This window comes from Rhineura floridana, chromosome 4 (assembly GCF_030035675.1).
Source record: "Rhineura floridana isolate rRhiFlo1 chromosome 4, rRhiFlo1.hap2, whole genome shotgun sequence".
NCBI lineage: Eukaryota > Metazoa > Chordata > Lepidosauria > Squamata > Rhineuridae > Rhineura > Rhineura floridana.
The window spans coordinates 103181572-103193387 of NC_084483.1; the positions used below are offsets into that span (position 1 = coordinate 103181572).

At 45.0% G+C, this 11816-nt stretch overlaps 1 protein-coding gene across 3 annotated transcripts in view; it reads right to left on the bottom strand.

Moving 5' to 3' along the window:
• LOC133384403 (uncharacterized) overlaps window positions 1–10916 on the bottom strand; it is a 101576-nt gene extending 90660 nt beyond the window's left edge. For 2 of the 3 annotated variants that reach the window (XM_061626322.1, XM_061626324.1), the window contains exons 1-2: window positions 10744–10916; window positions 10370–10582 (exon numbers count right to left, since the gene is read on the bottom strand). In XM_061626322.1, coding sequence (XP_061482306.1) covers window positions 10370–10582; window positions 10744–10746 — 216 coding nt within the window. In that variant the 5' untranslated portion in view covers window positions 10747–10916. Of the gene's footprint in view, window positions 1–10369 lie in introns of all 3 variants that reach the window. The other variant, XM_061626323.1, reaches the window with a different exon arrangement.
• Window positions 10917–11816: the final 900 nt, after the last annotated feature.

Below are 11816 nucleotides of genomic sequence, written 5' to 3' on the forward strand. Positions count from 1 at the left end.
ACTGCGGGTTATAGCTCCACCTATCGTGCGAAGGCAAGAATGTTTTTGAAGTCAAGACTAGGGGCGTCAGGCCCCTCCCACTCTCCAGTTCATTCGCAGCGAGTCTAAAGAGAAATATCTAAAAACACAAGAACAAGGCCAACAGGCCTGCCAGCAGTAAAATAACACAATAATACATTCATAATAACGTGACTCCAACATAGCGAGATAACAGAACTAGCAGTCTTGACTTCACTAGAAAATTTAAGTATAATAGCATAACAGTAATATATAACACATTAGAAAATATCTAGTCATCCTCCAACTGGGAGGGTCGTGAGGGCCGTACTCATATGAAAATCACCCTTCAGGTGAGACCAATGGTCCATTTTCCATATGAGTCCGGCCCTCACTGCGGGATGTACCAAAGCAGCCCATACAGGGAGGGACCACCCACATGCTAATCCTCATTAAGAACCTGTTGCAACACTCGTCTGCCAAAAGAGGCATCAGCAGAGGCATAGCGATCTATTTTATAATGCCTTATAAACGAGTGTGGGGTAGACCAAACGGCAGCCCTGCAAATATCAGCAACCGGAGCATTAGTAGCAAAAGCAGCCAAAGTGGCAGCTGACCTAGTAGAATGAGCTGTTATACTAGCTGGAACTGGCAGCTTAAGGGACTCATATGCTAAGGTAATACATGCCCTTAACCAACGGGATAAGGTAGAATTGGTTACTTTATGCCCCATAGACCTTGGATGAAAGGATACAAACAGAGACTCCGTTCGTCGAATCTCCTGGGTCCTAGACAGGTAGGTCTTGAGAGCCCTCCGAACATCCAACGAATGCCAAGCCTTCTCTAGAGGATGAGTGGGGTTCGGGCAAAACGAAGGAAGCACAATGTCCTGATTGCAATGAAAAACTGAATTGACCTTGGGACGGAAGGAAGGATCAGTTTTCAGCACAACAGAGTCCTTGTGAAAGACACAGAGATGGGGGGCAGAAGACAATGCGCCCAGTTCTGAAACCCATCTGGCAGAAGTGATGGCGATCAGGAACAAGACCTTGAAGGACAGTAGACGTAGAGGCACAGTCCTAATGGGTTCAAACGGAGGGCGTTGTAAAGCTTGGAGGACCTTGGGCAGACTCCATGAGGGAAAGCGGTGAACTACGGCCAGTGAACGTAAAGCAATGCCTCTGAGGAAGCGTTTAATGAATGGATGTGAGGAAATAGGGGCACCAGTGGAAGACACTGAGAGAATGGACGACAGAGTGGACGCATGTTGATGTAGAGTGTTGGGTCTGAGTCCCATCATAAAGCCGCTATGGAGATATTGCAGCACCTGATGCATAGTGGCCTGGGATGGATCGCAGTGGTGAGACTGGCACCACTTGGAGAAGGCCACCCAAGTATGTTGATAAATACGGGTGGTAGATGGTCGTCTCGAGGCTAAGATAATATCAATAACAGCGTCAGACAGGCCAGCTGACCTCAAATGTCCCCGTTCAAACGCCACTCTGTTAGATTGAGCCAAGTGGGGTCCTGATGCCATACTGGACCCTGGGAGAGAAGATCTGGCCTGACTGGCAGTGTCCAAGGATCCATCACCGATGTTGCAAGAAGATCTGAGAACCACGGTCGGCGTGGCCAATATGGTGCTATCAGAACCAACTGTGCCCTCTCGCTCCGCGCCTTCCCCAAGGTTTTGGCTAACAATGGTATTGGAGGGAAGGCGTACAAAAGACCGTCTGGCCACGGTGTTGACAGAGCATCCACTGCTTCCGCTGTTGTGTCCAGGTATCGGGCAAAATACCTGGGAAGCTGGTAATTGCGACTGGAAGCAAACAGGTCGATGGAGAAGACGCCGAACTGACACTGGAGATGATGGAAAATGGTTGGATGGAGTTTCCATTCTCCCGGGAAGACTTGTTGTCTGCTGAGCCAGTCTGCTGTCACATTCCAAATCCCTCTGAGATGTTCTGCTTTCAGGGATTGTAGATGTTGTTCTGCCCAGCCGAAGATGAGGAAAGCTAGGTCCTGCAGAGGACGGGACCTGGTGCCCCCCTGTCTGTTCAAATGTGATTTTACGCATGTGTTGTCCGTTCGAATGAGGACATGGACCAAAGGGAACAGAGACTGAAAATGAAGTAGAGCCAAGTGGACAGCCTTTAGCTCCAGCCAATTGATGCTCTGAGTCTGCTCTGCTGTGGACCAAACCCCTTGAACGTACTGGGAGTTGCAGTGGGCACCCCAGCCGATGAGACTGGCATCTGTGGTGACAACAGTCCTGCGGGGTTCTCTGAACAGAGTGCCCTTGGAAAGATGTTGGACCCTCGTCCACCAGCGGAATGAAAGGCGGAGTGCGGAGTTCAAGGGGATTGCTCGATGGTTTGAGCTGGCAATGTCGTGTTGGAACGGTAGCAAGGCCCACTGAAGGTGGCGAGTATGAGCTCGAGCCCATGGTACAATATGGATAGTAGAGATGAGCATTCCGAGCGCCCTGGCTAGAAGCATGACATCTGCAAAGGTTTTGTGCATCAGAGATCTTGCGATGTCTGTGATAGCAGTTATGCGATCTGATGACAGGAACACTGTCGCTTGCAGGGTGTCCAACATTGCACCTAGATGCTGTAGACATTGTGTTGGTTGTAGATGGCTTTTGTTGAAGTTGATTAGCCAACCGTGGGCCTGCAAGACATTGAGGGTGAGCGTTAAATGACAATGAGTCAGTTGCTCAGAACTTGCCCGTATTAACAGATCATCCAGATATGGGTAGAGATGGACCCCCTGAATCCGGAGATAAGCCACTAAGATGAGTAGCACTTTGGTAAATACTCTTGGAGCAGAGGAGAGGCCGAACGGCATCGCTCTGTATTGAAAGTGCTGGTGGCCAAAAGCAAACCGAAGGAACTTTCTGTGGGCTATGCAAATGGGCAAATGGAGATACGCTTCCTTTAGGTCGATAGAAGTCAGGAAATCTCCTTCTTGCAGACTTTCTGTAATGGAGTGGAGGGATTCCATTTTGAACCTGCAATATGTAACAAAATGGTTGATGAACTTGAGGTCCAATACCGCCCTCCATGACAAATCTTGTTTGGGCACAGCAAATAGGAGGGAGTACACCCCTTCCGACCTCTCAGCAGTGGGGACTGGCTCTATTGCCGCTATGTCCAAGAGATGCTGTATAGCTGTCTGCATGATGCAGTGCCTGGCTGGTGTTCTGGGACAAGGGGAGGGGTGAAACTTGTCTGGAGGTATTGCCCAAAACTCAACTGAATATCCATAACTAAAAAGATCTCTGATCCAGGAGACCTGAGTCAGGCGTAGCCACTGTCCGCTAAACAGAAGCAGTCTGCCCCCAACTGGTATTGCATTAAAACTGTCTGCGCTGGCGAGACCCTCCCCTGTATGAGGACGTGGAGGCTCCTCTGCGGCCCTGGTACTGACCTCTACCTTGGAAACGTCTATTCCAGCCTCCTCTGGAGGAGCGGAAATCATATGTTGGGAACTCTCGGCCTCGTCCCCTGGGCCGCGTTCCTTGAAAGGGCTGAGACGTGCGGTACGAAGCGAAATGCCTAAAGGGTCTGCGCTCGAGGTTTCTGACGGCGGCCAAGACGGGCTTTCGAGTGTCCTTAGGGTCAACAAGCACTGCTTTTAGTGCCTCCTCGCCGAAAAGTAATGACCCGGCATAGGGTGCCCATGATAGATTAACTCTGGCAGTAGGGTTGGCCTGCCAGTGACGCAGCCAGAGGGTCCGTCGGGCCACGACTTGAGACGCCATTGCGCGTGCTGCTAGCTGATTCGTGTCCAAGGTGGCGTCGGCCACAAAGGCAGCTGTTTTGCGCAATTTTATAAGCGATCTGCGCATTGAAACAGGATCTGAATTGGGATCCTCGATGAGATCATCCAGCCACATCATCGCTGCCCTGGTGAAGAGAGAGGCTGAAGTAGATGCACGCATAGAAAAGGCGGTGGCCTCATGAGTCTTGCGTAACGCAAAGTCCAGTCTCCACTCAGTAGCATCCTTTAAATGACATTCTCTTTCCCTTGGCAAGAGGGATCTGGAGACTAAGCTGGAAATAGGCTCGTCTATGCCAGGGACGGCCAGTTTGGCAGCAAAGTCTGGTGCCAAAGCATAAAGTCTGTCCGCAATGTTATTAAATCGGTGTGCTTGTAGAGGGTGAGCCCATTCGTCTTTGGCCAATTTGGCAATGGGGTCTGGCACGGGAAGGTAGTTTTCAGCTGGAGTGGGGGATTTCAAGAACCTGCCCTCTTTAAGGCGGGGGTGGCAGCTGCAGTTGAAGTGGATTGAAGACCGAGGGTGTTCAGCACTCTACGCGCCAGGGGTTGGTAATCTGAGGCATCGAAGAGGCGATAGGAAGTATCCTGTTCATGTTCCGAATGATCACTCCAGTTGTCTCCTTCCTTGTGCGGCGCAAATGCGGAGTCCTCCGTGTAAGAGACGTCATCCACAAACCTGCCCCTGGCAACGTCAAATGGATTTGGAGAACAGGACGGGTTCGTCTCACTGTGAACAAATTGGTCCCCGCTGTGCTGCGGGATGGCGGAAACTTGTGACAATGACTGTCTTTGAGCAAAAAACGAGAGCATGCCTTGGAGTTGTGAAATAAATTTGTGGGACAGCTGTAGTCCTGAAACTGTGGACAGTTGCTCTTGGGCAGGCGGGAATGTGGACGGCCCCACAGGTAGTGTAGAAGAGTAAGCTCCTGGTTGGGTGACCGTTGGCTGCTCAGGAAAGCCCGGAAAGTCCTCCTTATCAGAGGAAGCCGCAGGAGACTGAAAAAGGGTAGTTAGCTGTGCACGTGTTGACCCCTGAGGAGCCGGAGCAGAGACATAGCGAGGCCGCTTGGTAGTGTTGTGGCTGGAAAGGTGCTTTGTTTTGGCAACTGCTTTCGCATGCTTATGCTTGACCGCCTTAGGTGGTTTAGGCTTGGTCATCTGGTTTGTCTCTGTGTGTTGTCTGGGCATGGTCGCCTGGGTGGTCTCTGGCTGTTCTGCCATCATATAGATATTAAGGGTAGCAGTGCACGGCACACGACTGGGGCAGAATGCACAGATCCGAAGAGGCTCAGTACACGGCACACGACTGGGGCAGAATGCACTGGCAGATGGCTAAGTACACTGCCACGATGGGGCAGAATGTACACTATGAACAGTCTTATAATATTTGCACCGCTGTGCACGGTGTCAATGGCTCTGATATGCGGCCACAGATGAGGGACAGAATGTATGGTCCCACCAGGGTGTATATGGTATCAACACCTTGCAAGGTATCAGCTAGTCAGATGCACAGTCAGTGCAGTATGAATTGATCTGATGAACAGCCACAGGGCACAGTCCTTGCAGCAAAAGACAGGCTTTGTACTGGGTCAGATTGCAGCAGTAATCAACTAGTTGTCAGGGCCAGCAGCAAAGGGCAGATTTGATGAAGGCACCTATGTAGAACTATAGAGTCCTAAGACACACACACACACACAAGGGGCAGTTACGCAGTTGGAGTTGACAGAAAGCCTGGGCTCTGCTACCAGGGACCGTGTCAGGTAAACCCCCCTTGAGTAAAAGTAACGGACGAGAGAAAATGACACTCAAAATGGCGGCCGCGAAAAGGCGTGGGAAAAGTGGCCAATCGGAAAGGGCTAGTAGGATAAAGAAGCAATGGCAGCCAGCAAACGAAAAAATGGCCGCCAATTTAAAAGGTGAAAAATCAGCCATGCAGGAAGTACGGCTAGCAGAATCCCCTACAAGGGATCGAGTGGGGATACTGAGAGAACCTTAGCTGACAGCGGGAGACCATCGCAGCAAGAAAAAAAAATGCGGCTGCAGAGCAAGCCGAACGGAATTATGAAGAGCCGCAGCTGCAGGCTCTGAGATAAACCGCCGCAATGATAAGCCGCGGTCAGACTGACAGGGGTTTCTTTAGGAGTTGAGCCAGTCAAAAAAACGAATAAATGCTGCATGGGTGTCTGAAGGCACAAAACAGGCGACGGGAAAGGAGGAGCTGCAGCCGCAAGCTCCCGCTTGAGATGAGAGAGAGAACTGCAGCCGCGGTCTCTCCAATATCGCCATGGAGCGCGGCTCGAAGCAGTCCAGCGGGGAAAGCCGCTAAGTGGAGTCGCAGTCGCAGGCACCCGAGGGGTGCGGCAAAAAACCCCAGGGAAAATTAAGTCAAATGGCCCAAAGCGTGGAGAATCGCAGCCGCGATCTCTCTAGGAGCCGTCAGGGTAAAAACAGAGGGAAGAAACGGCCTGGGCAAGGGAGAAACACCCCGCCCCAAGGAAAATCCCCGGGGATTGAGAAGGCAGTGACAAAAAACAAAACAGAGGGAAGAAAAGCACTTGGAAGACACACAAACAACAATACCTCCACACCCTGTCAGACCAATATACACACAAACACAAAAGACTTAGCCAGACGCTACGCTATTTAGTAAATCAATCTTGTTCGTACGAAGGCAAGAATGAACTGGGGAGTGGGAGGGGCCTGACGCCCCTAGTCTTGACTTCAAAAACATTCTTGCCTTCACACGATAGGTGGAGCTATAACCAGCAGTGAGGGCCGGACTCATATGGAAAATCCCCTGCATTTAGTGTGAATTTCTCCTAATAAACAGATTTTTAGGCAGAATGCACATATTTCTGCAAGCAATTTCTCATATAATTCATTTTTATATGTTATTTTAACTCATCTATTCATTTTTATGCACACTTTCCCCTAACATATACATTTTTGAAAATATTGTTTGGCTGACGAACTGCATTGCAAAATTCAAAAAAGTGCAAATTTCAAAGGATGGCTGTGTTTCAGTTCTCGTATTGTTTCAGAAAGTGCAGCTTTGATAGATTCAGCTTGAAATGTGAACTGAATCTAATTTCTTGCCCATTCCTAGTCACAAATGAACAGCATAGCTGACCACATAATATTATATCTGTTGACTTAGCAAGATGACACTGAAGCAGGCACATTTAGAGGACAGTGTCATGTGCCTCTGCCAATCCAACTGAGCTAATTTTAATGTATTTTGAGAACTGCTTAGAGGTTTTTTACAATATATACCAATGGTATATATATTTTTGTTAAATAAATAAGAATAAATAAAATAAACACAACAGTCTACGCAAAGCCATCCAGCCTACAGTATCTAGAAGACGACAGCCTAGAAAACAACTGGTAGACATGGAGCCAGGGGCATTTGCAGCTAACTATTACAGCCTAATAAAGGACCAGGATGGACAACAAGAGACTAACAGCCTGATCCCATGCATGTTTACTCAGAAGTAAGTCCCACTGAGCACAGCTATCTGAGAGTGAACCTCATTCAATGCATTTAGTCAGGTTAAACGTACATAGAATAGCAGTGCATGCAATAACACTGGTAATAAAACTATATAGTCAACAGTGTCACTTATTCATCAGCATCTTCGTCATCATAAGTTTTAAAAAAATTGTATATTGGTCTTCCTCCCGTGGGAGCCCAGGGCGCTGTAAAATGTAATAAAATACAGTGCATACAAAAACACTCAAGAACACATCACTAACCCCACCAAAATATACAAATATGGATTAGTTCCATGTGTTCTATGTACTGGAAATCTAGGGATGTTTGAAAGCTATAGGATTAGCTGGGCAGATGTGAAATTGGAGCACTTCAGAACTTGGTCATATTGTTTTCACCTTGTGATGTTTAAATTCATATCCAAACCCATTCTGTTCACAACTGAATTGAGTTTGGGCATTGTTTCATCTGACACAAATGTCAAGAACTTTGTGGAAATGGTCAAGTTTGACTTGCATTGGTCTCTTTCCACTTAACAAATGTTAAGTTCCTTTATGTTTTCAAAGTGGCAGAAAGATATCTCCTCTTCTGCTTTATTTTCAGAGGAAATAACTTCTTTATTTAAAATTATTTTTGGCTGGCTTTAAGGGAAAAAGCCCTCTCAAGATGGTTTACAAGATAAAAACATACAACATAACATAATTAATGTTATATATGTGAAGTGCTTTATGTTCTCAAATTAACCAGGAGGAAGTATGCATTGTTAAAAAACTAATAAATATTCTTGTGGATTTGTTTTTAGTGGAAGCAACACTCCTTCTAACAGGGAGTGAGTATGCTGAGAGGTGGTGAGTATGCTGAGAGGACTGAAGCCGGAGGCCCGGAACAGGGTATAACAAAGGGTGTATGTGCTTCCACCTTCCTTGCTAGGTAGAACATGCTGAGGGGTGTTTTTCTCTTTACTAATTAGCAGCTACCACCATCTCTTTAATTATTCTAAATCTGGAAATATGGAATCAACATCTGTGATATTCCTGAAAGCAGGGTCTGAGAGGGGCCCTTCCAGCCCCCTTAAGAAACCAGATAGCTTTAGGCCTGGTGTGCATATGGTCAACAAAGCTTGCTATATAGCTTCTAATTCAAGTTATTTATTTAAAGAATTCACATTAAAGACATTAGAATGCAGAAAAAGAAAATGAACTGTAATTTTTGACATCCTGTCTACTGACAGGTGGGAACTATACCTTAGGGCGTTCATAAGCAGGCTGATGGTAATGAAATCCATGCCATGTGAAAAGAACAGTTCTGAAAATGGACGTCCTCATTTGGCTGTCACTGCCACTTCTCAACATTAATAAGGCTATCTTCTATATCTTTAATTCTTTTGTAAAGCCTTTAATATGAACTGAAACCATAACAATCCTATGGCAATGAGTTCCACAAGTTGGTTATGTTTTGTGTGAAGAGATATCTCTTTCCGTTGTCTTAAACATCTGTCTATTGTAATTTGAAGGCCAAGAGCTTTTCTAAATTTTGAGATCGAATGAATATATTTCCCTGTTTATTTTGCTCCATCCTGCTCATGACTGCCTGTTTTTATTCAGCATGACTCTTTACTGACATATAACATTTCTAATATATTGAGCTTGCCTGTATTTTTATATTAAAAGATTTCTATTTGCTGGCTCCATATACAAAATTTTGCCCTGTCCTTTCTCCTTTATTTGATTAACAACATCATAAATTTACTTTCCAGAAAGTGTTTTGTAAGGAGACTTATAGCATTAAAAGAAAAATCAGAAATATGGGAAGACCTCTCAGGTGCCAAGAAGCTCTCTCATTCTTTCTCTTTTTTGGAAGAACTGCCATTGGGTTTTGAGAAAAAACTTCAGGGAAAACATTATTTGAGACAATTTCTGTCTCACCAGAGTAATTTTCTTTTGACATCTAAAGTACCCATCGGAACTCCCTGCTGTCTTTATTACTAACAGCAGCTTATGTGGCTTAATTTCTTCTGCTTGATGTTGCAAATTCTTTTCTTCAACCCAAACCCTTAAATGAAAGGCAAAAATCAACTTAATTTGTGGTAAATTCTCTGGAATGTCAGTCTTCAATCCCTAGGAATGTTTGGCCATGGAGGATGCTCCTTTCTCCTTCATACAGTGGAGGTTGGAAAGGGTGGGCCCTCAAATGCATTCCAGACTTGTAATTCCATTGGGTGATGTCCAACATTAGTCATACTCTGAGTAGACACAGTGAAATCAATGGCAATAAATGGAACTAACATTGGACATCACCCATTATTCACATGTGACAATATTCTCAGGTAGAGATGGGGGAGAAATTTGATTTTGTTTGAATTCTGAGAAAAGACCTAATTTGCACTCCATGAGCCAAGAGATGAACTGAAACACAGTCACCCTTCGAAATGTGCACTTCTCCAAACTTTGCAATGCAGTTCTCCAATTAAACAATGCATCCCAAAATGTCTTCACAAAAAGGATAATGTACATAAAAGTGTGCATAAAGATTAATACATTAGTGAAAATAATGTTTTAAAATGTATTATGTCATTTATTGATTTATTATATTAGGGAAATTGCTTACAAAATATGCATATTACTCAAAACTACATACAAAATGTATTTATTAGGAGAAATTTGCACTAAAATGCTATATATTTTCATAAGGATGTTTTTGCAACCCCCCCCCCCCAGTTTCTGTGGAAATGGGGGAAACTGAATTTAAGACTGGAAAAATGAGAAACAGAGAAACTGAATTGTAGATGAGTTCATTCCTATGCTCAGGGCTGCATTCCTATATTTACTTAGCTGGGAATAAACCCCAAGGAACTCAGTGTGGCTCACTTCTAAGTAGATATGTGTATGATTGCACTGTCAATGATGTTTCACTATGGCACACTTTAAAATAATGGAACTGGGAATATTTTCCTTAAGTTAATAGCTGATATTTTTATTTCACAGATAAGAATCATATGCATGTAATACACACACACACAAACATGCTTGAAATCCTTTTTTAAAAAAATCACATCTTTACTTTCAGGTGTTAATTTGGTTTTGATATACTTACTACTTTTGGTTTGCACTCGTTTTTACATTCCTCTAAGGCATCAGACGGCATGGGTGTGAGTGGTTGAACAGGATATGATTTTATTCTTTGAGCAGAAATACCACGATGTACCAGGGAATCTGTTTCTCTTTGATGTGGCATATTATATTCCATTTGGTCAGTGGAAAAAAATAAGTGCTTGTTCTTCTTAGTATCCGAAATATTTTCTCTTTGCTGTACAAAAAGCAAATACAAAAGTATTGAAACAAATGTATGTCAGCAAAGGATGCATTTTCATAACATTGTTTCCATTATTGATTCCATTTTAATTCAACCAATAACTCATGAAGCCACAGCCACCATTGGAAAGAAGGGCTGAGTAGCGCGTTGCACACCATAGGCGCGCGCGATGTGCTGCATGGAGGGGAAGAACGACAAGAGGCTTATTTAAGCCTGCGCCGCCCCTCCTTCATCCTCTTTGTCTCGAGACGTTGTGGGACAGACGAGCTACTGAACAGCGAAGGACAGAGAGCGGCTGCCATTTTCTGGCTGCATGGTCGATGCCTGGGCCTGATCAGCCCATTTAAGGTTGCAGCCACGAGGGCAACGACTGTTAACGCTGCTGCGTGGCTGCAGGTGCTGGCCAAGTTAAGCAAGATTACACAAACATCCCCCCCAATACAGGGAGGAGGGAGTGGATGTTAAACAAGGATTACAACCACATACATTTAAATATTAAGCAAGTATATTTAGGCAGTTAAAGGGATAGATAGATAGATAGATAGATAGATAGATAGATAGATAGATAGATAGATAGATAGATAGATAGATAGATAGACAGACAGACAGACAGACAGACAGACAGACAGACAGACAGACGCATCCCTGTGGGTTGCTGATTTCTCCCCCCTCCCCAATAAAACAGGAAGGGGGTGAAGGTAATAATAAGAGTACCACTTAGATATATTGAACATTTACATTAAATATTAAATAATTAATGATAAATAGATATGAGCCCAATGCCTCCTAAGAAGGGGAGAGTTGGGACAAAAGGAGTATGACGCCTTGCCTGTGTCTAGCCAGCAGGCCTCGTTAAAAGGTCCTAGCAGGCGGGAAGCGTCTGGACAGATGATGGTAAAAGAAAGAAACACATTCATAAAATAAAGTAAAATACAATAAACATATCAAACTAACAAGCATGCTATATATATATTTGGCAACCCCTTGCTGCCTAGGCCTTTGGGCATTAAAGCTACACACACACCCTTAGCCCAGGGCAGATTGTGGGAGAAAAGGTGGTATCTGGGGGATATGGAGCTCTTGGTTAAGCTTCCGACTTCTTGCTAGGCCCAGGAATATATTAGGTTGAGGTAATTAATTCTATTATCATTACATTATATGGTGGCCTTTGTGGGGCCGGGTGAGCCTTCTGGGACTTTGTGCCTGTCCTATTTAGATACTAGTGGTG